The sequence below is a fragment of the Aristolochia californica genome, unplaced genomic scaffold (genome assembly GCF_029961685.1).
Source record: "Aristolochia californica isolate CCGP_79_NKW_82.1479 unplaced genomic scaffold, dmAriCali1.0.hap1 SCAF_2, whole genome shotgun sequence".
Taxonomy (NCBI): domain Eukaryota; kingdom Viridiplantae; phylum Streptophyta; class Magnoliopsida; order Piperales; family Aristolochiaceae; genus Aristolochia; species Aristolochia californica.
The window spans coordinates 48,134,220-48,162,198 of record NW_027181881.1 but is presented as its reverse complement, the minus strand read 5'-3'; the positions used below and the strand labels follow the sequence as shown (position 1 = coordinate 48,162,198).

General features: G+C 39.4%; 3 protein-coding genes across 3 annotated transcripts; 1 reads left to right on the top strand and 2 right to left on the bottom strand.

Moving 5' to 3' along the window:
* The first annotated feature begins 343 nt into the window (after positions 1-343).
* On the top strand, positions 344-5,464 carry LOC137955479 (O-fucosyltransferase 10-like). The gene is made up of 10 exons (XM_068802434.1): positions 344-809; positions 1,762-1,840; positions 2,029-2,096; positions 2,224-2,312; positions 2,521-2,718; positions 2,895-3,099; positions 3,464-3,631; positions 3,767-3,934; positions 4,703-4,893; positions 5,006-5,464. Exons 1-10 carry the CDS (start codon positions 456-458, stop codon positions 5,205-5,207), a joined length of 1,722 nt encoding a protein of 573 aa, XP_068658535.1. The 5' UTR covers positions 344-455; the 3' UTR covers positions 5,208-5,464.
* A 278-nt stretch (positions 5,465-5,742) lies between these two features.
* On the bottom strand, positions 5,743-24,973 carry LOC137955478 (uncharacterized). Its single transcript, XM_068802433.1, has 11 exons — positions 24,679-24,973; positions 18,597-18,825; positions 17,473-17,620; positions 16,784-16,879; positions 11,409-11,566; positions 10,486-10,651; positions 10,065-10,201; positions 8,600-9,275; positions 8,323-8,435; positions 6,649-6,904; positions 5,743-6,174 (listed from the first exon to the last, which is right to left on the bottom strand). The coding sequence occupies exons 1-11, from the start codon at positions 24,854-24,856 to the stop codon at positions 5,881-5,883; spliced, it is 2,451 nt and encodes an 816-aa protein (XP_068658534.1). The 5' UTR covers positions 24,857-24,973; the 3' UTR covers positions 5,743-5,880.
* Positions 24,974-25,762: 789 nt separating this feature from the next.
* LOC137957229 (uncharacterized) lies at positions 25,763-27,744 on the bottom strand. Its single transcript, XM_068804975.1, has 2 exons — positions 27,144-27,744; positions 25,763-26,373 (listed from the first exon to the last, which is right to left on the bottom strand). Exons 1-2 carry the CDS (start codon positions 27,646-27,648, stop codon positions 25,772-25,774), a joined length of 1,107 nt encoding a protein of 368 aa, XP_068661076.1. The 5' UTR covers positions 27,649-27,744; the 3' UTR covers positions 25,763-25,771.
* Positions 27,745-27,979: the final 235 nt, after the last annotated feature.

Genomic DNA, 27,979 nt, shown 5'->3' with positions numbered 1-27,979 from the left:
AGGTGGTAGGTGTGGCCTGCTCAAGCCTGAAGGCGAAAGCTATGCCCGTACTCCCAAGCATGAGTGGGACAAACGGGGCAGAATTATTGTTGGGGCAATGACAGCTTCCTTTTTTCGTTACCACGATGAGCGCATCTTCAGGTCTGTTATGGGATTGAAAACGGCTTGCATGTATGTAGTAGATAAGAAACAAGAGTGCTGAACCCCAAATTCACAGCCACATTCTCTACTTTTCAAGGTGTTTCTCAGCTAGATTCCAAACTGGTTCTCTCTCCACTGGTCAGTGGGTGTTGAGTCTTGCCAAGCAACACTTTTTGCTGTCGCCACTCTCCGCAAACAAACTTCGACTCTATTGCTTTCTTTTCTCTGGCTTTGGAGCGTTTCCTCATTTTGCTTTTTACTTTTTCTTTGGGTGTTTCTCTTGCGGAGCTTTCTCTGTTGCATGTTCTTTGAGTATGGTGGCTATGAAAACGCAAGCTGCGGTCAATGATGGGAAGGTCATCTCTCCCCCCTTGAGTCCGCCGCCTTCTCCGCGACGTCTCTCGCGGGCACATTCTCGCCGGCTCTATAGGACTAAATCCGGCGGCTCTTATTTCTCGGGTTCCCTCATCGCCTTCTTTCTTCGTCGGCATATCAGTTTCTTTCTTCTTCTTCCTGTTCTTTACGTCTTCGGCCTTCTTATGCTCGTCGGGACGGTTTCTGTTGTGCGCAGTCGTCCCCTTCCCGGATCCTTGTACCGCAGTGGTTACGTCTTCAGGAAGCTCTGGCCGGAAATGCGGTCTGAGAGAAGCAATTCCTCTGTCCTTAAGGTTGGTTTCTTCGATTGATCTGCGGTTATCTGTTGTCATGCTCTGAAAAAAATAAAAAAAGTTCTGCTTGTTCATTTTTCTTTTACTTTCTTTCTCTTTTCCATTTTTTAAGTTCTATGTTACCTGCTCTGAATTTTGATTGCATTTTTGCTTCTGGAGACAGTAAGGTGACTTCGTTCTAAAAAATCCTGTGCTTCTACTTTTGGCTTATCTTGGTTTTGATATGGCTTGAAATTCTGCCGATTCAGACTGACGGGGTGGGGTTAATATAGATATTCTATAGTTAGTTTCTGATCTTGGTCCTCTTGCAAAGCCTGTGAAGTGTGAACAGGGATAAATTGTTTGAAATTGCTTATGCATTTGTGCTCCAAGAAATCAACAACAAGTTACGCTAGTGTTGTTTTCATTCTTTCATTTTCTTTGGAGGTTCTGCGTATTTGGACATGTTCTAGAGGTTCTCAGTAGATAACAAGTTATTCGATATGTTTCATTCTCAGTAAATGGACAAGTTCTACAAGTTCTCGAGGTTACTAGAAAAAATTGTCTTCGGCAGACTAGTGTTTTTATGGTTTTATAAACTGTCTTCTCAGTTGGTATTTGTTGCTCTATAACTACAGGAACCTTTTGTGATATAAATGTTTATTAATATTTCTATTTGCTCAGATGAAAAGATTATAGTGTTATGACCTTCATTGTGATTCAGGCCCCTTTGGATAATTAGGTATCATCTTGGCTGTCTCAATTGTGACTTGCTGGTAGATTTGGTGTCTTTTTCATGCTTTAGAACTGTTCTGTCTTATTCTTCTCTGTCACATTCAGAATCCCAAATTTCAGTCTTTCATGAGTTAATTTCAACTTCTATTCCTTAGTCTTCCCAAAAGTCTTAAAATATTTGACGTTCTTGTAACCAAATCTGAAGTATAACTGAACCTGAAGCCACTATGTATTGTAGTTGACCACGGTATGGAGGAATAGTAAGAGACTAGAAACGGAAAAGACTTGTTTGAATGCCGCAGTCAAACTACTTTCAGGTACGGCATATTAGTATATTGGTCCCAGTTTTTCCTTTTGTCTTTCTACTGGTGTGGACTTTTAATTACCTTTATTATCTAGCTATTTATGTTCTTCCAGTTTCTATTCTGATCTCTAAGATGAATAATGGAATATAGATTCTCAAAAGCTTTATCTGTGTACCTAAAAAATCTTTTATTAACATCAGAGGCACCTGCTCCAACTATTTTTCTAATTGTTGAGGCTAATGGTGGTCTCAATCAGCAGCGATCATCGGTATGCTCAATCTCTTGATTTTCTTAAAATTAGTTGATGAACTAAGTAGAGAATCTGTGGCATCATCCCGTGCTTACTAATTTATCTTTGTACCAGAAAGGTTCAGAAGTTTTATTATGATGTGCAGATCTGCAATGCAGTGGCGGTGGCAGGGCTCTTGAATGCAACACTTGTGATACCCCAATTTCAGCTTAACAGTGTCTGGAAGGACCCAAGGTGAGTTAAAGAAAGGAGAAACTATCTATTTAAGTATGAATGGACAGATAAAGCTTTCTGTGGGAGTTCCTTTTTTATGATTGTCTTGCTCTGTGTTATTTGCATCATGTAGTTCAATGAACTTACAATTTTTATGCTTCTGGTTGACTCGTTTTAGAAGAATTTTTGAAGCTGTCAGTAAGTTTTAATTTGTATGTCCTATTTTCAGTAAATTTGGAGATATATACAACGAGGACCATTTTATCAGAGTACTTGAAGGACATGTGAGAATTGTCAGGAAGCTACCTGAGTTTTTATTGGAAAAATTTGATCACAATGTCAGCAATATTCTAAATTTCAGAGTAAAAGCTTGGGCCCCAGCTAGTTACTATATGTCATCTGTCTACCCAGTCTTGAAGGAACAGGGGTAGGTCATTTATCCGTAAACCAGCACATTGATGCTGTCCTTCACGTCCATTTCTGATGAATCCCTATATTTGTTAGACTTTTAATAGCAAGATCTAGAATATGTTCTATAAGATGCTTCTCATGTTGTTTTCGCCTATAAACGACTAAAGTATTTCCATCTCCTCTGGATTCCAGGGTAGTCCGCATAGCCCCTTTTGCAAATAGGCTGGCATTGGAGGTTCCACCTAGTATTCAATACCTCAGATGCTTAACCAATTATGAGGCACTGAAGTTTTCAGTTCCCATTACAGTTCTTGCAGAACAGTTGGTGACTCGCATGGTTCAGAACAGTTCTTCCACTGGTGGAAAATATGTCTCTGTCCACCTTCGATTTGAAGAGGTACTAAGGACAACTTTTTTTTTTTTCTGGTCCATCAAGCAGTGTAGAATTTATAAGCAGTTGAGAGGAGTACTCTTAGAAGTGTTACTTCCTCACCTATAAGAGATGTGTTATGGTCCAAAAGTTTTACTTATTGGCAGATAAAAGTTCTTACTTTAATGGACTGCTATCGTATTCAGGACATCATTGATTGAAATCTCAGGATGAGATGATTGGTGAGGCTATTGGATCATGTCTTCTTTTCCATGTGATCCTCTAATTTGTTGCTGAGCTTTCTTGCATATGTGTGAGATTAGCCTTATACAGAAGAGCATAAAAATGCCTTTTGACAGTTCCACAAGTTGATTTGTGTGGTTAACTTCAGGATATGGTGGCCTTCTCTTGTTGTGAATATGATGGTGGAATGGAAGAAAATAAAGAAATGGAGCTTGCAAGAGAAAGAGGGTGGAGAGGGAAGTTCAAGCGTAAAGGCCGTACAATAAGGCCTGACCTAAATCGGATTAGTGGGAGATGCCCATTAACACCATTGGAGGTAGGTGTACAGCAATCTCAGTTCTGTTATAAACTTTTATGTTTTTCCTTTATTTTGTGCATATTTTTAACATGACAAAGGGCATTATTGAAATATTAACTGTTTATCTTTTTTTTTTTTTTTTTGTCAGCATAGGTGGGGATGATGCTAAGGGGTATGGGTTTCAACAACAACACCCCAATCTATTTAGCATCAGGAAAGATATACCGAGAGGAAAAAAATTTAGCTCCTTTACGACAAATGTTTCCTCTTCTTCAGACCAAAGAATCACTTGCAACTCCAGAGGAGCTTGCTTCTTTTACGGTATCTGTTCTGTTTTCTTGATTTTTGAGGAATGATATTACACTCAAGTCTGCAATGTGTGCTGCAGAAGTTTTCTTCAGACATGCACTCATGATATCAGCATAATCCATAGCCCCGTGTCATACAATACTCTTATGTGTGTCTAATGTGTTGAACCTGGTTCATGGTTTATATTGTTATAGTTCTGGTATGTTGCACACAATCAACCAATTGTGTCTTGATGGACCCCTTTACTAAGGGTATAATTATAGGTTAATACTATATTGTGATTTTGAGATAATTTATAAATTAAGCCAAGTATACTTTCTCAGTTATATGATTAACTTCATAGTTCATTAGTTCAGCCTTATTGTCTGGTAACTTTTAAGTAGCTTCACTCAATAGAAAAACTCTCTATGGTCAAGTTGTATCTTACCCATGCCTGGTGGGGAACTGTGTAATGAATGGAGAACTGAGTTCTTTATTTGATTGCATCTTGATGTGATTGAAACTACGATTTTTTCCAATACAAAAATTAGTGTTCTTTGGTCTGAGTTCCTCTGTTTGCAGTAAGCAGATGATTCTCATTGTTTACAAAAGCTATTCTGATCACTTTGATTGAATAGTGCTTGCCATGCTCCATGTATGTTAACCATTACACTATATATCAAAAGTAGAGCTTATTCAGTGATGAAGCAAGCCACATCAAGGAGCCACATGAATCTGCTGATTATGATGATAGTGTCGCCTGTTTCAGTGAAGTTAACACAGAATCTTTGTTCTATTCAGGGCTACTTCTCAAGGTTGGCAGCTTTAGATTATACTGTCTGTCTGAAGAGTGAAGTGTTCGTGACAACGCAAGGTGGCAATTTTCCTCATTTCTTAATGGGTCACAGACGATACCTCTATGATGGGCATGCAAAAACAATCAAACCTGATAAACGCAAGCTAGTATTCCTCTTACAGAATACCTCCATCAGGTCCCTTCTTTTTCTTTGTTGCAAAAGCTGAACAACTTCCTCGTCTAGTAATTCAGTAACTAATTTTATTCTTTCAAGTCATGGTTAACCTTGTATTGTTTGATGGTCATAGTTGGACGCGCTTCAAGGATCAGATGGGAAAAATGCTTATGGAAAGTGACTTGAAAGGAATTGCATGGAGGCAGCGTCGGCAATCTATTTACGAGTTTCCTTTACCAGAGTGCTCATGTGTCCGTGGCTTAGGCAATTCGACTCTTGCACAGAGACACTCAGGCGATGCTCATAGCTTTGGAGAAGTAGAAACTGCTCGATGATCAAGTGTGGTCCTTTTTTTCTCCTTACTGTCACAACTTTTGGGAAACTAGCGAGAAAGGTTTTGGGATGTGGGATCACATGAGGTGTTTCTCTGTAGTTTTCTTAGGAGCAAGTCAAAAGCCAATTTTTGCTGCAGATAAGTGTAAACAGAACTGCATCTCTGTACAAATCCAATACTGAAAAGCTTTTCGTTGTCCTTCCCTCTCTGAGATGGGATGGATCACCCCCACATGAATAATCGAAATTATGTTGAGTCTTTTGGGTTTGCGGCAAGGTCTTTGGGTTCTTACAAATAAACTTCACCTTCAGTGGCCAACATTACAGTTTTGGTTGACAAGATTATGTTGCAAGGATCCCCTTCAATTACTGAGAGGATCCAAAAACCTTCTTATGGTCTTAATCTTGTTAGTATGATTAATTTGCAGCATGTGTTGAGTCTTCAAAATCAAAACGGGTTTTGGGAAATGAAAGCCAGTGCCAGTGGAAGACGTTTCAGGAACTTCAGCAATGATCTAGACCATGTATAGTGGGTACTTCAAATATGAAAATGACGTGAAAACAAATGTAACAATATTCACATTTGATTATTACACATGCCTGTACATTCGGTTTCTAGCTTTCTAGCTTTCTAGCTTTCTATACATTTTACAGCTACAGTTCCTTTTTACATTTTTACTGAGAACTGAAGTCACTTTTTTGTACTATTTGGGGCTTCCCATTATTTACTTCGGTTGAATTTCCCATTTCTGCTTCATTACTACCAAATGGTAACACCACAACAGGAGCTGCAGGCACCGTAGCCCAACGCTCCTCAAGAAAACTCGTGAACTTCGACACCATTTCCCTTCGGAAGTCAAGCTCCCTTGTGAACAAATCAAGAAGAAGAAAGGCCAAAATGTATCTGAAAGGGACAACTAGTAGAGTGGTTGCAGCACAAAACAGAACCAATGCAACCTCGCCTGTTATCTGTGAAAAGTTCAACACAAGCAGGAAAACAAAACAAAAAAAACAAAATGAGAATCAGATCTTAGGTCCAAAAGAACTGAAAAACAAATCTGAGGGCAACGAATCTAGAAATTTCACGGAGAAGTATAGAGCTTAAATAAAGAACTAACATGCTAAGAAAGTTGACATCGATGGCCAATTCATGTATTTAAAAAACTGGATTCAAAATTAAGCTCATGGATTTTACTCTAGAATTCGGTGAAGGCACAATGTTAGGTTGATTGGTAGAATCCTTCTTCCAAATAGTGGACCATTTCAAGTTAATTCAATGTTAAACATCCAAATAAACTTTGATAAAATGAGGCTTCTAAAGAATCCTAATCAAGTGGCGGTTCCCTTCTAATTAGTTTCTCTTAGCCTCCATTTCCTTTATTGCCATAATTTCTTCCAAAAGAACATACATCAGATAATGACTTGATCATCCCACAAGCGTACCTGAGGGTGTCCCGAAAGAATGACTGTTCGAGCTTTTAAAAGATTGACATTCAGGTTTTGTAGAAAATTTTCCATATCATCCATCGCTTTTCTTAGGGCTATGATCTTTTGGATTGTGTTTGATTGGGGTTGATCTCGGATGGTAACTCGACCGAAGGATCTTCCCAGTCGCCCTTGTTCTTTGAGCCCTTTCAATAGTAACAAGGCAGTTGCAGCAGATAATAGAGCCAAAGGGAGCACGTAGGACAGCAAGTTTCTGACAAGAATTATATATGATGTGAGACCCGCAGAAACCTCCAATATTGGAGCACTTACAGAAAGTTGTCACAGTAAAGCCTAAGAATATAAAGAGTACTAGAACTCATTTTAGACAAGATGAATAAGATTTTACTACAGAAAAGCCAGAATGCAAGATTAGTATGTAAAAAAACAACATGCATTGAGAGTAATCCCACATCGATTATAAAGTGATTCACAGCCTACTATAAGAACTTGGGTTCGACATCTCTACTCTTATGTTTTAAGTTTTTAAATTAGATATCTTTATTCATGGCATTAGAGCAGGTTAAATGGGCCACCATCAGTAGTTGGACTTCCAATCAAAATTAACCACATGGTGGAACCATAAAGAAAGCTCACGCATGAGAGTGGTCAGAATAACACCACATCTTTTTATTAAGTGATCCACAAACTAGTACAAAAAACTTGGGTTGGGCTTTTTTATGTTAAACTTGAGCATTCGAGTCAAATACCTACCTTTCCAGATGTTCAGTCAACCCAACAGTTAATATGAGTAATGATGAACACATGTTTCTAGTTATTCCAATCGTGGTTTTCCATATCAGATATTTGGATACATGAAAATCTGATACTATGGCTGATACAGCCACCCCAAGTATTAGCCTTTATCAGGTGAAACATCTTATATCATACACTTCATAGCCTGATATATATATATATATATGATATATATAATGGTTTTTTATTTTTATTTTTGAAAAACAGCAATGAGCTATTATTATGGAGACTCAGAAAAGGAACTTGATACACTATAGAAAAGGGGAAGGATCCACTTGATCACAAAGAAATATGATATATGTAACCTGATACAAAGATACATGTTGGCAGAACACCATATTTCCAAGATTAGAGAATGTATTGCATCTAAACCAGAGGAACATGGAGGTCTCTCACTCTACGCTAGCACTGAATGATGGAAAAATCAAGCTGATCTCATGTTCATATTCGATCTTCATTCACCCTAGTGAACATAGAGAAATGACCTTGCAAACATTAACCAGCAATTTTATTAATGGTGTTCAACATACTAAAAAAAGCATAGAAGAAAAACCAAACTTTTACATAACAAGATTATATCATCCTTTGCCATTGTGACCAAATGAGTTTCTGAGGTTCATTACAACTAGATTATTTCATGGCTTTGCCGAACCTTTGGGCTGACCTGAGCTGTTGTAATTTTCCTCTTTCATTCTTTAATTAAAATTTTATCCTACACGTGATGTTGTTATATCAATGACAGTTTTTAAGAATTCCAGATAGTGCATGAGTATTTTTTTATTAAAAATTCAAAACTTAACTTATCAAAGGCATCAACTAGCAAACTGTGGAGCAACAAGCGCACGATGATAGAATCCTACAGTCAGAAGTTCTTACCTGAAAATGATAGTGTAGGCAAAGACAAGAAAAGAGATGGTCAGATGCGGCTCCTGCCAGCATCTAAGTTTTTCAAAATTCTGGGCCATCACAACAAATGGTAGCATAAGCTCCTGCATGACAAAGGAAAGAAATGCATTTCATACAGGGAGATGTAAACAAATAATAGACCATAGTTCATTTATCATGGTTACTCATTCAGGGAGTTTCTTAAGGCTGCAAGAAGCATCCACTGATGTTTTCTGAATTCAACATCCAAATATCCACACGGACCTACCTTAAAAAGGTCAATGTTACTGGGGATTCCTTCAATCATTGCAGCATCAATTGTTGCTTGAGTGTTTTCTACAATCTGGCTTTTCTCTTTGCATGTTAGTGCTGCTCTTTCCAAAAGACTCGAATCAGCTACAACTAGATTTTTTCCCAAAACCACCCCTTGTCTTATTGTGGAGTTTTTCCAAAAGGAAATCGATGTACTAGATGCCCAAGATAAAGATTTCATCCATTTATTTAGGTATACACTGCCATCTATGTCAAACACATGTCCGGTGGCAGGCCCACCTTCAAAAGATCTGTCCTCTTTACTACTTTGGTAGTCCACCTTCCTAATCAATGGTCCACCCCAAAAATTTACTGCAAGTGTTTGGCACACAATATCTCCATGAGGAACATTTTTGAGATATGTAAACTGAACAAGTTTGGATGGATCCTCTGGTAACTTCTGAATATACTGAAGCGATTGTAGGTGTGCTATGCTGTTTGAGGCACTTGTCATAGCTTTTTTTTTCCCTTTATTGGCACCATATACATGGTGTAGAGATGGATCATCATCATGGGGTCCATATTCACGTATAAAACCATACACAGAAATGATTTCACTGATAAAAGAATGCCACAGATCTCGTCTCATTTCACCACTGAAGTCAACAAATTCCAATACCCATGGCTTAGACCTGCTCAGGATACAATGAATGGAACCATCACTAAAGCAAACTAACTGATTCAAGTACAATATGCAGAACGATGTTCTCAATTCAGTGTAAGTTTTGCAATCTATTTCAAGATATACTTTCAGCTCAAGTAATTATATGAACTACAGCTTTCATATCTTAAAAAGTTCTCTCCCCACTTCCTTCATAAGCCACTGTCACCCAAGCGAACCCAAAGGCAGAAGTTCAACCCAACTCGAGTGGTACATAGTAAGTTAATATTGGTTAGGATATGTAACTTAATTTTTGGATTCTCTGTTGCATGCAGACCTAATTTCAAAGCCTCTTTAAAGAGGTCAACAGGAGCCAAGAGATAAGTTTTTTTTTTTTTTTTCTTTCGAAATAAGAAGCCAAGAGATAAGTTTGACAGATTCTTTCCACCTCTCACTTCTCTAATCTATCGTTTTTTTTAACCACTGCTATTTTCCTTTCCTAATTCTCCTTTAAAACTTTTGGTGTCAGTGCTTTCGGCATTCTTTTTTCTTTTCCTCTTTGAATAACACTATGACTATGCCTCAAACATCAACACTTTGTTCAGCAAGAGGCTGTATCTGTGCTCCTTGTCAGTGAAAATTTTGAAGACAAAAGGCACAACAGAACCTACATATATTAATAGGTCGATACCTTATGCAGTTAAATCTTTGATAAGGATGAGCAATCAAGAATAAACAATTGATGAAACTTATAGAAGAATTGTAAGTAAATGTCATATTTAGTTAGACATATTCATGAAGTTAAAATTAATAAACTTACTCAGGTCCAGATAAGACAGAGACAGCTGAATCAAAAAACACAAATCCCGTGGGTCCCACTCTTGATTTTTCCACTCGTGAACCTTGTCGGGTGAGATCTAATCTTACCGGTTCTCTGTGACCTGTCAGAGTAGCTGCCTGATAAATGGAATTTGAGTATAAAGATTGCAGCCGAAGGTATTTTAAAATGAAAAAAATACAGCAGCAAACATGATATGCAAGTTGAATTTAAAAGAGCATGGAGCCAACAGTACAAGGAATTCAAAATTATTCTGAAATCTGAAGGGTTGATATGAAACTGAAAATCGAACTTGAAGTTACAAGCTCACCCATGATTTTCAAAATGAAGCACACTTTTTGACCCAAGTGCTTTCCAAGAAAGTTTTCCAAATGTACAATCCATAAAGAATACAAAAACATACCTCAAAATAGAGTGCTTTGTCTGTTAAAGTAAGTCTTCCTGGCCACGCCATATTATTCTCCCACTTTAGCACTGGTCGCTTCCTGCTTGAACCTATACATAGGATTTGCTCATCCTGAAGTCGAGCACTGTCTAGGCTCTGGTAAGACTTCCTTCCCTCGTGTACTCTGCAAAAAAGAAGTGCATAAGTGCAACAGTAGCACATAATACAGTAGTGACACATATTGTCCATGATAACCTCAAATATGCTAACATTAGAAACTTTGGAAACAATGGAGGCATCCAATATAAATAATTTCCCAAGGCAAATGTTGTCTCCTGGAAACCAGGATATGAGAATGAAGAACTAAATCTGGGCATCAAAATGAGTCAACTGATGCAAATAGACCATCCTATTCATCTTTGATAGCCCATTAAATGCATGAGAAACGAATGCTCTATGCAGTATGTTGATCCAAACGATTGTTGATATGATAAGAATATGCTGCCAGATTAAATCTTGAAACTTAAGGTGCTTATTCTAGACATTGTTGTTTTTCAGTCTTCAAAGAGGTACATGACACTTCTTTTGATAACAGGTATATGACACTTCCTCTGAACAAAAGTATAGGGTTCGAATATTTGTAGGCATAGTCAACAATTCAGACAAGTACAACGGGCTAAACACTTAAACCTTCATTCACAAGACAGTTACACCACATATGGTACGTTCTCAACATGCCTATGTAGATTGCACTTCAATTTCTAACAGATAAAATAAGACAATTTATCACTAAAATTCTAAATGGGAAGATGAAACCAGACTTTTTTAGCAGATCTTCCTATGTTGTTTTATCAACTTGACAGACGATATGATAATAAGCAGAAAGGATCCAGAATCAACATAATAGTCCCCAGCATAATCATGATGAAAGGGATACCAACTTGAGAAGTTCTGTAACATATGTGGTCCACAAGCCCAAAGACAGTCCAGCTTCTTCTCCAACAAGAGCCTTGAAAAGATTATGGGCGGTTGATCTGTCAGCAACTCCAGAAACAGCCGAAGCAAAACGAAAGAAAGCCACTTCACCAACAAGCTTGCTCTTCAATGCACAAGAGGAAATACTCCACTTCAGAAGATTTATCCAGAAAGCACCTTTTATGGGCAAAGTGAATAGCATAGTATTATAAATTTTACAAAAATGACAATCTAAAAGTGAATTAAAACACAGAAGATTCTTTTTCTTCTCCCTAGGCATCTAAATATGCATATATGTAGGTGTAATGCCAGATAATTTGTCAAAGACCCTCACAGAAGTAACAAGATATCCAAAAAACTAGAGCATTTTTTGGTAACAACTATAAATAATCATAATCCATTCCAACTCTTTTTTCCCTTTGGAAAGATCTATTCCAAATTAGAGTGATAGCAGAAACTTTTTTCTTCTTTTGTCATTGATTAAGTATTTCATGACAATGATGAAATTACAAATTCCAAGAAAACTGAATATATATCTATATATCTATATTATAATTTTTCACTATATTAAAACCCTTTATTAACTGCACATTGCTATACTAAACTGTAATCATGATTTTTAATTATTTTTTTTTGAGAAAGTGATGATTTCATTAAAACAAAACAAAACAAAACAAGATTAAGCAGGCCTCCTCCTCACAAGAGGAGCATGGAGGGAGACCCCCTGCTTAGCATAACCGTCTGCAACAGAATTTGCAAAACAGGGAACATGGGACCAAATACAGGTAATAAAGGGGAGAATGTCCAAAATGGAATGGTAAACATCCCAGTGACACTATGGTGGGGGAGAGGGAGAGGAGAACCATCCGATGATCACCGCGAAATCTCCCTCAATATGAAGCAGCCCAGAGAAATGCTCACGAAAGATGAAGAGGCCTCTGAGGAGGGCCTAAAGCTCAGCAACAATGGAGTCTGCTATGCCCATAGGACTGGAATAGGACAAAAGCTGGGTACCGGCCGAGTCATGGAAGGCCCCACCATAGCCAGCCACACTAGGGTTGCCGAGGGAGCTGCCATCAAAATTCATCTTGATGTAGCTCGCATCAGGGGGACGCCATTCCTGCAATTTTGGAGGCTTCAACGGAACTCCTAATTGGACAAGGGTGCTCCAATTTTAGTTGAGAGAGAGCCGAGAACTCCTTCTTGGAGTGGAGCCAAGCATATATGTGGCCAGTAATCGAGGAAGATGTTTGGCGTTAAAACGCCTGTTGTTGCACTCAATCCAGATGCCCCAAGAGAAGCAACCCATGCAGAGATGATCAATCTCCCCAATTTAGGGAGGAAGATCCCAAGGAGTAGTCTCCCAATCGCAAGAATGTCCTCTGGCAGGCAAAGCTGGACATCGAACCGGCTAAGGATGCTCATCCAAATAGACCAATAATACAAGCAGGTAGCAAATAGGTGCCGAGAGATCTCCTCCTCCAAGCCACAAAGGGGGCAAGAGGTGCAAATAGTGAGATTGCCATGACGATGAAGGTTGACAGCAGTGAGAATTTTGTTGAGCCCGGCACTCCAAAGGAAGAGTTTGATCTTCGAGGGAGCGGAGAAACGCCAAATAAATTCAACCTTGTACTTAGGGGTAACTGAAGTCCAACCCTTGATGAGGGTGTAGGCGGAAGAGACCGAGAAAGTACCACTCGCCTCCTACCACCAAATCATCGAATCTTCCACAGGGTCACGAGGCCTAGAGTCAGAGATCACCTCAAGGAGCCGAGCAGCAAGCAGGGCATCCACGTCATCCAATCCTCTACGTAATTGGAGATCCAAACTATCCAGCCTACAGGCATCCGCAACTGACATATCGCATTGTGTGGAGGCCCGCCAAATACTACCAAATGAGCCCTTTAGATGCCCAAAGCTAACCCACCAGTCTTCCCAAAAGCGGATCGAGCGTCCATTTCCAACATGAAAACGAATGCCTGAGTGAAACAATGGGAGTGGAAAGATAGCTCTCCAAATAGGAGATAGAGAAGCTCTCCTCCCTCCCGAGGTCCACCAGATCTCATGCCGATTAAGCTTGGATGCCACCATAGGTTTCCATAGATTATTGCCAGCAGTGTTGAATTTCCGAATCCACTTAAGGAGGAGGGCCATGTTCATGTCCTTGGAGAGCCTAATACCCAGACCTCCCCTAGATTTGGGAATACATACATCTAACCATCTCACTAGATGGTACTTCAACTCGGAAGAGGTGCCTCGTCAAAGGAATCTTCTCATCATGCCATCAATCTGATTACAAATCATGGCCAGGTAATGCATGAACGAGAGGAAATAGTTTGATATCCGAGCCAAACAAGATTTGAGTAGAGTAAGCCTCCCAGCTTTGGATAGAAAACGACCCCTCCAGGTAGCCAATCGGTGATCCAATCTCTCAATAATTAGGTTCCATAAGTCCTTGCTGATGCGGGATGTAAAAAGAGGGAGACAGAGGTATGTGGTGGGGAGGGTAGATATAGAACAGCCCAAGAAATCCATGGATTGGAGTTCATCTGTGTTGATGTTAAACCCCACCAAAGATGTTTTCTGCCAATTGACTTTCTGCCCCGATACAATCTCAAAAAGCCCCAATAAAGCCTTGATCTTCACAATATAGTCCAAGGATCCGACCCCGAACAGTAAGGTATCATCCACATATTGGAGAAGGGGAATGTCAAAAGCCTCACAACTGCTAATCAGTCCAAGCCAACCAACCTCTCTAGCTCAATAAGTCATGGCCGATAGAAGCTCAACCACAATATTGAATAGGAGAAGCGGATCCCCTTGCTGAATACCCCTAGAGCCCTTAAAAAAGCCACAAGCAGTCCCATTGAGAAGGAGGGAGAAAGAGGCCGATGAGACTCATTATCTAATCCAACCCCTCCAACGGTCACCAAAGCCCATTTGACCTAGCAGGTCATCTAAAAGATCCTAGTTAACCCTGTCGAATGCCTTCTCAAGATCAAGCTTCAAGGCCAACCGAGGGCTACTAGAGTGGGAGAAATGGTCGAAGAGCTTGTGAGCCGCCATGGAAGAGTCAAGGATGTTCCACCCCCTTAGGAAAGCACCTTGACCATTGTAGATGACCAAGGGAAGGAGGGGCTTCAATCGCCGAGCAAGGAGTCGAGCAATAATTTTGTAAGAGCTGGAGATGAGGCTTATGGGCCGAAAATCACCTGGTTGTTCAACATTGTCTTTCTTTGGGACTAAGGCAATAAAAGAAGCCCCCATAATTCTGAAGGCGATGCCATTCTTGTGAAAACCTCAAACCATATTGGTACGTCCTGCTTAATACAGGGTCAAGCTCTATGATAGAAATCTCCATTAAACCCGTCTGGACCAGGTGCACAATCACAGATCATACCAAGAACAACCTTCTCAATTTCCACCTCAGAGAAAGGGAGCTCAATCAGGGAGGCGGCAGCATTGGAGATTTTGGCAAAGTTGAGGTGTTGGAGCTTAGGACGATGAGGGCACTCCTCTGAATAAAGATCTGCATAAAACTTGATCAAAGAATCAGTAAAGGAGGATTTGTCCGAAGTTAGTCTTCCGCCTCGCCGAGGCGACAACATGAAAAAATTTGGTATTGGCATCTCCCTCTTTCAGCCATCTGAAGCAGGTGTGTTGCTTCCATCTCACTTTCTCCGAGGGGAGAAGAGTAAAAAGACGAGCCTGAAGAGCGGCACGAGAAGAGAATTTAGAATTGGATAGGTACCTTTGTTCTTCAGCTTGGTCAAGGACATCAATCTGGGAAGTGAGAGAGATTTTCTCGGCACCAAGGGAGGACTTCAGGTTGGAGGCCCAAGACTTCAGCTTACCTTTGAGAAGCTTAAGTTTATGAGGGAGGTCCCATTCCGCACGATGACCATCAGTAAACTCGGACCACCGATCAGCAAGGAGGTGATCAAAATCCGCCTTAGGTAACCAAGAGTTCTCAAAGCAAAAGGGGGTAGGACCCCATCTACCAAAAGATGTAGAAAGGAGAATCGGCCAGTGATCAGATCCCACCCGGTTGAGAACCCTGCCCGAAGCATCTTCATAGATCTAGAATCAATCGCTACTCACAAGAAATTTGTCCAACTTGGAGACAATAGCTTGTTTCTGCCCATTCGACCAAGTAAATGTCTTTCCAGATAGAGCAATCTCAACTCGCTCTGCACCCCCTATAAAGTCGGCAAAACTTCTCATGGAAGTGGAAATAGAAGTGGCAGGAAGGGATTTATCATTGCAAAATCCGATCGCATTGAAATTGCCCGCAATGAGCCAAGGCAGCGACCATAGTTGAAGAAGATTATGAAACTCCTCCCAAAAAGATCTACAATGTCGGTATCTAGTGGGTCCATATACCCCGGAAAGCCCCCAAGTGCAACCAAGGCAGCAGTCACGGAATTTCAAACCAATCGAAATTGACCAAGGCAAAGATCCGTGAGGTCGACTAGGCAAGAGTTCCAGAGAACCATTAGACCACCGAAATGACCCACCGCATCAATAGTACACGACTCCAAGGTAGGGCAAGACCACAATTCCCGCGTAATGGAGTTAGTCATGCATTGACACATCGTCTCTTGAAGGATCACAATCGAGGCCTTGTAGGATTCGAGCACTTTGCTAATAACGGCGCGCTTTCTGGGCGAGTCAACTTCTCGAACATTCCAGGATAGAACAATCATTTCTAGGTTCGTTTGTGGACTCCTGGGTCACCATCACCGGGCAAATAGCCTTTGCAAACTACTCCCATGAGTCTAGCAAGGTTCATAATCTGCTGCCAGGTATCATCATCATATTAGTGCCGCTCCGACTGGAGAGTGGCTGCAGTTTGCTCTAAGTTGTCCTCCGTGGGAATGGGGGGGAAGTGACCAAGGCCTGATCATGCCGACCATGGTTAACCCCAAAAGAGTCCCCAAGAGGGGGAATAGAAGCAGGGCTTCTACGACGCCTCTGATAAGTTGAGGTAATCATGATTTTTAATGAAACCCATAGTTGATGAAGTTGAGGTCAGTTATCTCATATATGCTTTTTGTGAAAAATAACCAACTGGAATGGAAGGTATCTTCAGTGAATGAACTGAGGCAACATACGAATTCAAATAAAACAACAAGTAAATAACCTAGTTGGACAGGTGCAATAGAGTGCAAATATGTGAGCTATGAAGTAGGATAGCACCCAAAAAGAAGTTTAGAAATTGAGAGTTCCTGTTACAATAAAAAAAATAGGTCCAGACATATAAGCATTTAATGGGTAGTTTAATTCTAAGTCTTTTATAAAATAAGCATCTGAGTTGCAGGTGCCTGGTCAAGAAGCAAACCTGAACAGAAGAATGCTCAGTAGAATCACTATCGGTGCTGTAAGGATGCTCCCAAGCAAGCATGGTTATAAAAATAAGTCTTTGAAACGCAGGTTCCTGAAAATCACCAAAGCTAACTGTTCCCATCAAGATGTGCAATACCAGTCCTTCATAAAGTAACAATCTAAATGAATGAGCTAAAGAAGAAACGAAAAATTGGAGAGAAAATCATAGAAAACAGTACCCGAAAAGGATTCCATTTCTTTAAACAAAATATTTGAGAAAGAACTGAAATGAAGACCAGAGTAATGATATTTTAGGCTACATCAAAAGCCTCTCTGAAGGACAAATTAGCACTCCTCATCCATTCTCCTAAATAGGATATGCTATCTGTATGATGAAACTGAGCATATATAAGCCATTAAAGTCTAGGAAGGATAGAAAGATTGGCTAATTTTATACTGGACCAATCCAAACTAAACACCAGAGAAAAGTACCATCCAATCTTTGACATACAAGAGTAGGCCATGTTGCCAATGACGCCTTAGAAAAGGAAAAGGAAAATGATGCCAAATTCTGACATAAGCAAAGTGTCACTGATCATTTTATTTCCTTATTCCAAATGGCACTTTTTAACAAAGTGTTTCTCTCTTTCTATCTTTTTTCCTATACTAAACTGAAAAAAGGGACAAGGTTAAGACTCCACAAACCTTCAAGCTAGGATGAATATCAGAACTATCCCTCGACAAGTACCTAAAGCAGCAATACTCCACTAAGTTTTGAGCATCACTTCGAACAGTTTCAGGAGCTAGTGCTTCAAATATTTTCTGCATTTTTCTCCCTGTTAACCCATTCAACCTGTGTCTCATGCAAGATAGAAAAATTAAGTCTCATAATCCATTCAAAGATCGTATGTAATCTAGGATTCTCAAGTATGAGTCTAAAAATAAACAATAACTGCTATTCAAGACATGTACAATATGCTATTCAATATAAGTATGAGTACGCGTTTCCTACTTTATAGCTTAGAACACAGCAAGTCTAAAACAAAAAACAATCTTTTCATTGTCTGATTGGTAGTTTGATTAGCTTATAATATAAACCATTCAGTGGACCTATCTAGTTTTAGCAACAAAGCCCATAAAATATATTTACACCCATCAACTCATTAAAGGAGGTTCGAATGTGAATAAGAGGCTCATCCTAGGTCCTTTAGTTAAACGTGTCAAAGTTAGGTCTAGCTCCATCTCAAAATGACTAACCGGGGTTAGGAGACTTTTCCCTACTAATAATTACTGAGATTATTATTTACATCAACCTATGTGGGATTACTCCCATACACACTACCCTTTATGTCCAAGCTAAAAAATAGACAATGAACTGGAGGACAAAATAAAAAGGCACAAACTAAACAGAGTACAAACTATACCCAATTGAATAGATGTCTTGAACTGATACCACATTAAATTTGGGTCCAAGGTTCATCCCAAAATAACTAACCAAAGTTGGAAGACTTATCCCCAACTAACAACCACAAGATTTTCTTTTTAACATTAACCTATGTGAGATTATTCTCACTAACAATAGTTAAGCTCCTTTGAGTGAATTTCGATATTTAGACACATAAAGTATGAAAGAACATCAAACATTTTTGAATTTGATTAGTTCCAGATCTCATTCTCTTATTTTTTATAAAAAGATCTTATTATCTTATTAGGACACATATCTTGTCAGATATAAAGACAAGGGTCCATATGACTTGTAAAAACTTCCAAAAGGTTCATAATACCATTTATCTCAAAAGTTAACTATGAAGCTAGATAAGTTTCTTTACCTACTAAATTGCTCAATTGAAACAACAGCAGCTAAAGAAAGATTTCCCCTTGGCGTGGTACTGTGAACAGTCTGCTCAACCATAAAGATTTCTTCAATATCAGAATTATCAATTGCTTTTTCATATTCAGATTTTCGTCCTTGCCCTGTTTTTGCTAAGGGAGCAGTAACTTCATTCAAAAAGTTTTGGGTCTTGAGAAGCCATGAGCTTAGTCTTTCATGAACCACATCTGCCAATAAGGAATAACCATCACAAATAAGTCTAACAGAAATCACATACATTATCTTCCTCAAATCTGCTCATCAATACAGAGAAAATATACACAGCAAACAAAATCAACAAGTCATAGTCACCCGAAAGACAATTTGAAGCAAAAAATCACTGTTCCTTTATGAAAAAGGTAAAAATATCATTAACTATCAGTTTAGCCCATCAAGAAACAGAAATTCAAACATAGAAGTGAGACAGACAGCAGAAAATCATGGCTTAATTTCAGCAGGTCCTATTCTCCACGATGATGGATCAAACATAAGCACCATCATGATTCTTCCTTAGAAAAGTTCTTCCACCATAAAACAGTTCTCTTCTTTTCCCCCCTTTTTTTGAATGAGACTTTTCCCATTTCTTTTTTTTAAATGTTGATTACATGCACACCACACCCCATAATTCCACCTAATTTATCAATTGTTAGCTTTTAGTGATTGATTCTTTCACTCCAAACCAAAGATTAGTTTTCACTATATGTTACATAGTATTTTTTGTATTTCATAGATGCCTGATGTTTCATTCCATAAACTAGCCTTAGTCTCACTCACTTTGATGAAAACGATCATCTGTAACATAGAAAATGTAATTGATTAAGTAATTAAGAAATCATCTAGGAAATTAAAAGGCATAAACTTGTAATAGAAACAACATTTCATGCCCAGTGTCTATTCTTCTTCTTTGTTAGTGTGGGTAAAACATCTCACATTTGAAAATAGTTTGGGACGCTGTTGGTTACTGTTAAGTTGGGTCCAAGACCCTCAATACTCAAAATTACATATCTCCTAAAATACATGTCTAAATTGAATGAAAATTTAACTAGAGATAAAATAAGACATTCTCTATCTAATAGCCATACTATAAGAGAAAAATGTAATATTGAAAATATAATAAATGACCAAAATACCCTTGAACTTGTATTTTAACACTCCCCCTCAAGCTGGAGAGTAGATATCAAACAATCCCAGCTTGTCACTAAAGGATACATGTTCACGTCTCCCCAAAGGTTTGGTAAATATATCTCCCAACTGGTCTGAAGACTTTACATAAGGAGTTACCACCTTCCCCTGCATAACTGCATCTCTAATGAAGTGGCAATCAACCTCTATATGTTTCGTTCTCTCATGGAATACAGGGTTGCTGGCAATAAAAATGGCTGCATGGTTATCATAATTCATAACCATAGGGTCAGGTAACATAAAACCAAACTCAAGAAGCACAGACTTAATCCACATAAGCTCATAATTGATTCTGGAGCCTCTACACACATGTTAGGTATGCCCTCTCTATTTCAGTTCATTAGTCTATCTCATTCATATCGTCAAGTTACTTTAGCTGATGGGTCCACCTCTCCCATTCAGGGGAAGGGTATAGTTCGCACTACTCCACAAATATCCTTAGATTTTGTTTTATTTGTACCAAAGTTTCCAGTTAATCTCTTGTCTGTGAGTCATATAACTAAATCCTTAAACTGCTCAGTAACCTTTTATCCTACTTCTTGTGTTTTCCAGGACTTGCAAACGAAGAAGACGATTGGTTCAAGACATGAAAAGGGAAGGCTCTACATGCTGGATGTGTATCCATTTCTCAAGCTGTAGCTCTCACTACTACAGATTCTTCTTACTTGTGGCATCTGCGCTTGGGACATCCCTCACCAGCTAAGTTGCGTCAGTCTTTTCCTTCTCTGCCGGCCAATATTTCGTTTGATTGTGAATTAGTCCACTCTGATGTATGGGGTCCATGTCGGGTTCCTAGCCCATTTGGTTTTAAGTATTTTGTGTCATTCATTGATGATTTTATAGTCACGTGGGTGTATCTCCTACGGGAGAAGTCCGAAGTATTTGATGTATTCCTCAATTTTTTCAATGAAATAAAAAATCAATTTGGTGCATGTGTTCATGTACTTCGTACTGACAATGGTTTGGAATATCTTAACCATAAATTTTCAGTATTTTGTGAGTCTCATGATATTACCCATCAAACATCTTGCCCTTATACACTACAACAAAATGGGGTGGCTGAACGTAAAAATAGACATCTCCTTGAGGTTACAAGGACACTATTATTGCATATGAATGTTCCTAAATCATTTTGGAGAGATGAAGTTTTAACTTCTTGCTACTTGGTTAATCGTATGCCCTCAACTGTTTTGAGTGGTCAAGTTCCACTTCAGGTTTTAAAACCCAATTGTAAATTTTTTGGTGTGGTTCCTCGTATTTTTGGATGTACCTGTTTTGTTCATATGCTTGGAACTTCGGTCGATAAGTTGTCACCTAGGTCTGTCAAATGTGTTTTTTTGGGATATTCTCGTAAACAAAAAGGGTACAAATGTTACGATCCTGTTCGACGGAAAACATATGTGTCAGCCGATGTGACCTTTTTTTAACATACTCCATATTTTTCATCATCTACTGAGCTTCCTGTATCACCTGAATCTCCTTCAGACTGTCCTATTCCTATTGCAGTTTTGGATATACCAGCATCATCGAGTTCTTCATTGCCTCTTTGTGTTTACAGTCGTCGCTCTCGTACTCCTGCAGTGCCTCCAGCAGTTACCTCTACAGAGCTCTCTCCTCATGATCCACCAGTTTCCTCATTGCCTGCAGATCCTGTTGTCTCGGATTTGGACCTGCCTATTAATCTACGAAAAGGTAAACGATCTTGTACTTCTCATCCGATATCCAAATATGTGTCACTTGATTTTTTGTCCCCATCCTTCAAGTCCTTTCTATGTCATTGTCTACTTCCCATATACCTCGTTCGGTGCAGGAAGCCTTGTGCTCTCCAGAATGGAAACAAGCTATGGATGATGAGATGAGTGCTTTGGTGTCTCGGGGAACATGGAATCTATGTGATCCACTTTCAGAAGCTGCTATTGTGGGGTGTCGTTGGGTTTATACTATCAAATATAATGTTGATGGCTCTATTGAACAGTACAAAGCTCGACTGGTAGCGAAAGGGTATACACAGACTTTTGGAGTTAATGTCTTTGAGATATTCTCTCCTGTGGCCCGACTTACTACGGTACGTATCTTAATATCTGTGGCTGTTAATAAGGGTTGGCCTCTCTTTCAACTAGATGTGAAGAATGCCTTTTTTTTATGGTGATCTACATTAGGAAGTGTATATGGAGCAACCTCCTGGGTATGTTGCTCAGGGGGAGACAGAAAAGGTGTGTAAGCTGCAGAAGGCTAATTATGGACTTAAACAGAGTCCACGGGCCTGGTTTGAAAAGTTTAGTTATGTGGTACTACAATTTGGGTTCTATAGGAGTCATTGTGATCCCTACTTACAAGGAAAACTGGTATGGCGGTTTTGGTTGTCTATGTAGATGACATTGTGTTATCTGGTGATGATCTTGATGGTATTACAGAAGTTAAACAATATCTGTTCACACATTTTCAGACAAAGGATTTGGGCTCTCTCAAGTACTTCCTTGGCATTGAAGTCGCTCATAGCAAGCGAGGTATTGTTCTTTCTCAGAGAAAATAGATATTGGATATGTTACAGGAGTATGGTTTATTAGGTGCTAAACCTATAGACACCCCCATGGAAGTTAATCATAGTCTACATGACACCCAGGGTCCTACATTCAAGGATAAAACTCAATATCGACAGTTAGTAGGTAAACTGATCTATGCTACAGTTACCAGGCCGGATATTTCATTTGTTTTGGGAGTTGTGAGCCAATTTATGAAAAATCCTCAAAAAGTCCATTTAGAAGCTGCTCAGAGGATTTTGAAGTACTTGAAGGGTGCACCCGGAAAAGGTCTTCTGTATACTCATAATGGGAAAATTGATGTACTTGGGTATTCTGATGTCGATTATGCTAGGTGTAAGATGGATAGACATTCTACATCAGGCTACTGTTGTTTTGTTGGAGGCAACCTGATAAGTTGGAAAAGTAAGAAACAGGCAGTTGTGGCTAAGTCCAGTGCAGAGGCTGAGTATCGAGCAATAGCTCGTCATTTTAGGATGGGCCTTAGACCCAACTTAACAGTTACAAGGTTGGCCAATAAACCTAGTACATGGGTAATCATTTTGGGATAGAACTAGGCCTAACTTAACTTTGCATTATAGCTAGTTTAAGTCCAAGCCCATTTGTGTACATGTTCTGTGCTTCATCCATTTAGTCCATGTCGCAGGCCCATCTGCCAATCTATTCTATCAGGCATGGACAAGGGAGGGGTGTTAATGTGGGTAAAAGTTCCACATCTGAAAATGGATCAGATTTTGTTGGTTTATAAGTTTAGACAACTGGCCTCCCAAATGGCCGTTCAATTCGGGTTGAAAATGGACCAACTTAACTTTCCTCCAAAAATCCTTTTCAGTCATCCAAAAACTGCAGCCCTGCCTTACAGAAGCAAGAACTTCCTCCTTGCTAGGCCTTCTATCAGGTAATCTGACAGTGTTTCCACAAGTTACCCAACAATTTGACTACCACATCCAATGACCACAGTGTCCAAGTGAATAGAAGTTTCAATTTGTTCTATAAAATGCAAAGGCTGGTGTTCTCTAAAACAAGGGACCAGTTTCTTCTCAATAAAGAGAATGACGAATTCTTTGTGCATTACTACATACAGAAGGTCCTTTCTAAAGCCTCACCTTCATATGGTAATGTCACCAACAGAAAACTATTATGCATGCATTTACACAGATCTTCTGCCTGTAACTTACTATTACTACTCTATCTTCTTCTCAGTGTTTCCTGACAGTCTTGGCACTGGCTATCCTTAGGATTCATGTCATGCAATACGCAAAAGTTCTATGTGAGCTATTGCCTCCTAGCGCACCATCTACTGCTATCTGGCTAAGGATTTAGGGTTAAATATGAGCTGGTGCAGTTTTCAGTCCGCAACAACCCAGTTTTATTTTATTTTGTTTTATTTATAAAAAAAATCTTCTTATAATGGGGAAGATTTTGCCTATAGGAAAAAAAAGAATACAGGCGGGCAGAAACAGTTTTAGACAATAGAATACTAGCAGAGCCTTTAGACAATAACAGAAGGAATCTATTCTAAGTGATCCCCAGTATCCAAACAAAGACGAAGGCTTGGTCCAATCAAACTGCAGAATATTGGAAGAGGTGAGACGAAACCCAGGTAATCACATTGGGTGGACAATAGGTTGAAGTTCATTGATGAAAGGCTCGTTCCTTTAGAACTTCCAGACTTTGGATGCAGGTGCAACCCTAGAACCTTTAAATTTAGTTTGTGAAAATCCAAATTTTATTATTTTGGTCGCAATCACTGTTCATAAAAATTGAATAGGTTATTCAATTTAGAAATATAAAATCTCTCCAGCGTTCAAGAAGTGGACTCTTTACTCTCTGACTTATTATACCACATAAAAAAAATTAAATGCTATTCAGTGGTTCTAAGCTTTTTTGGTTTGAATTCTCCACTCTACTTCTTCACTCGGTAATGAATGAGGTGCCAACGTAAGCAACCGATACATCTATTTCACAATAACAGATTTCCTCTATAAAAGAAGCATGCTGACATCTAGTTTATCACTTTTACATGTCTCGTAAGTAATATTAGCACAATCGCATGGAAGCACAGAAAGGAAAACTACAAATCTAAAATTGATTCAGGTACAATGAAAAATTCGAGTTTACGACAACGTACCATTATTTTATAACTAACGGAAGGAGTAGCTTCTTGAACAACCAAGAACAAAACATACCAAAACGTTCACAAGGGTATTTATTAACATGTATTCTTTCGCTATAGAGAAATAAAATCACATAAAAAAGTCACGCAAGCATTTCCAGTAAAGCTACAAACTTACAAGCCAAAAGGAGAGAGTATCCAACCTGGGTTGATATCGTTTAACTTCCACCTGTTTCCGGATGAGCTGCTGACGGCCCTGAACCGAAATCTAGAATTGGGATACCGTCCTGTTGGGAACCCGAACTTGGGAAGTCCTCGAAAATCGAATTGACAAGAATAAGACAGTGCAGTTCTCTTCGGTATGCAGCCAAAAACCTCCATCGTCGAATTGTCTGTCGCTGGAAAACCGATGCCCCAATCAACTTCGAAAGATCGAATTTGTCATTCGAAAAGGGAAATGGAAGTGGAGCAGGCAAGACCCAAGATGCCCAGAGCATGAGAGTGAGGCACTCGTTTACGTCTTTGAACGTGGAAAAGGTGATAAAGTGGACAATATTAACGCGTTGCCTTCGCGGTGCAGGATCGGATAGTGGACTCAAAAGACCATTTGAGCACATGGGAAACTCGCGAGTTAGGTGGTCAGGCTGGCCTTAAATGGGTAGCAACCAAAACCAAAACAATACAGCGACTGACCAATGAAACACGGACACGTCAACTAGGGTTTTTTGAGTCGAATTACGCTAATCAAACCCAAATTCCGAGGTTTTAGGGCAAACAAGGGACAATGTGGGTCGAGTATTCCTTGAACTTGCTCTAGGTATTTTAGACCAGGCTGTGCACCTTGGCTGGAATTCCAAGCATTGTGGCACAAATATCATCTGAAAAAGGTATTGTAAACGAGTTGAGAATCTGAGACTTGGCCACATCAAGATAGAGCTATAAATTGGGCAAGGCAAATTGCCCCCAGTTTTTCTTTATGGTAGTGCACATAGAAAGAAGATTAAGACCCAGAATTAAGCTGCTAAGGGACAAGAAAAAAAGGAAAAACAACTTCAGTGAAGTGTACTTATGTGGCTCGTTCCAAACCACCTCTCTCAACCTTCATACTAGTCTTCATGCAGCCTCCTTTGAGTAACTTGAGTTGCAAAAAAATTGGCCCTAGAACTCTTGTTTTGATACTATGTTAAATTTCCTAATAGAGGGAGAGAAAGACTCAACTGGAAGAGGCAAAAGTAAAGAGAACATTAGAAGAGAACAAAAGTAAATTGATAGTCAGGAAACATGTCCTCAGTTACACTAGAAACCTCTGTAAACCACAACAAAGCAGGGCAATATAGCCTTGGGATTAAATACGCAGAGCTCATCCAAGTTAGAGTAGATTCCTCCTGGACTTGCAACAGAATCGAAATCATCCGTTGAATCTTGGCTCTTCTTCACTCTTCCTGCAATAACCCGGCAAACCAACATGGCCTTCTTCTCTTTTTCAGAGGCAATCAAAGTATTATCATGTGCTTTCCCACTGGTGGCTGTGGTACAGATCCCTCCAGTTCCTTCGATTTTAAACCCGTTCTTAATTATATTACAAATGGTACAAGTGGGAATTGAGTTGCAGAGGTTGGTGGAACCCTTCATCCCAATTGAACAAACGAAAGTGGTGCAATGGAACCTTAGGAGTTCGTTTCCATCAGCAATGCATCGAGGATGTTTCTTGTGGAGCTTGTTAGCTTTTGCCTTGATGGAATCACGATAGTTCTCGAATTTGGCTACGGTTGATTGTGAGTTGTGGACTTTGAGGATCCTGTCAATCTTGCAGACTGGAGATTGCTTCTTCAACCAACTGGATTGGAATATGATTTCTACTATGTTTCTGCTGGTGTCTTCAGGACCAAGTTCAGATACTGCATAATAAAGCAAAAAGATAACAAGAGTGAATTAAATGAGCATCTCTACTGAAACCACAGAAAATTGCACTTCAGATGATCAGAAGACACTTATGATAACAGATAAATGAAATATGGGAGTTTAGTTCTACCAAAGGGAAAATAAAGTGCTGTAGAAAATACCAAACTGGAGAGAATTGTGATACATATCATGAAATAATAAAACAAGAACAACTACTTAAACACAGAGGATATAGAAGGGAAGAGTGCAATCTATGAGCAAACGTTGCAACTGTTCCACTAAACAACAGATCAAACCATAATGTATTGCTTTCCTCATATCCCAAGTGCCATCCTTGAAGCAACAACAGAGGAAACGGAAAGCTCGCTCCAGTCACAAGCTTCTGGATGACATTTCCTGTATGAAATTCGTAGAACTTCATCTTTGTATTTAGGCCTTCGTATCTTTTTTTATGCTGGAAAATTGTGTTAAGAAATCAAAGAATCCAAGTTGACAAAAGTTTATTGTCTGTATCTGGGCATCAAAACAGGACACCATTCATGGAAAGCACAAAAACAGGGGGATTGAAAGAAAACAAATATGGGGAACAGAAATTTGGAGCCCCAGTTCTTTCTGACAAACCCAAGAAGAACAAGTGATAACAGAAAAGAGAATCAATAGAGGTAAGATATAAAAAAATAATTCAGAAAAATGTAATATAAACGACAACCACATACAACAAGAAGGCCCCGTTGAGCCAAATGGAAAAGAAAAAAGAGAAAAAAACCTGCATGTCGAACAGTCTGATGAAGATTCAAACTTTCTGATTTATTAAACACCTCCCCACATTGGGAGCAAGTGCAAATAGAAGCAGTCAGAGATTGGTTTCTTCCGAGTCGATTACTCGGATCCACCACCATGCGGCACTCATAACAACCAGAAAACCTCCTAAGCGGCATTCCTCTAGAGGACCCCCCAAGAGAAGCAGAAGAAGAAGAAGATGATGAAACAATCCCATTAATCTCATTCAACGGAGTCTTCATGCTTCTCTTAGAATAGTTACCACCAGAAACAGATACCAATTTCCTGAAAGCCTCAGGAGAAGAGCTTTCAGTCCTGTGCAACACCCTCGTGTTATCTCTCATACTACAAAAGGAGCGAGAGCAGGCAAATTTCCTCATTACTGCCCATGAAGGCGGCTTTCCGGTTTTCTGATTGTGCTTGTTCTGGTTTTCCCTTTGCTTTTGATGGTTTTTCTTGGTGGATTTTTTCTGGATTTTGGTTTCTGCCATTGGAGAGCAGATTTGCGGGAGCGTCGATGGTCAGGGGAAAACGAGTAGCTCAGCTTCAAGAGGGGGTAGCTACTTCAGTGAGTGAATTCGCTAAAGAGTTCCGAGTTATTTTGTGGGCTTCACTGCTCTCAATAGATTTGCATTATTTTTCGAAACTTATAGCCTTTTGGAGATATTACAGTCTCTTCTGCGTAAGATCTGATTCCGTTCCCTTGCACGAGAACCCAACCATTTCCATTAAAAAAAGCAAGCTCATAAATTTACAAAAGCAAAACTGCTAGTAGATCGACCAAACTACGATGATGCTTCTTTTTTTAGTCTATCTCCATCT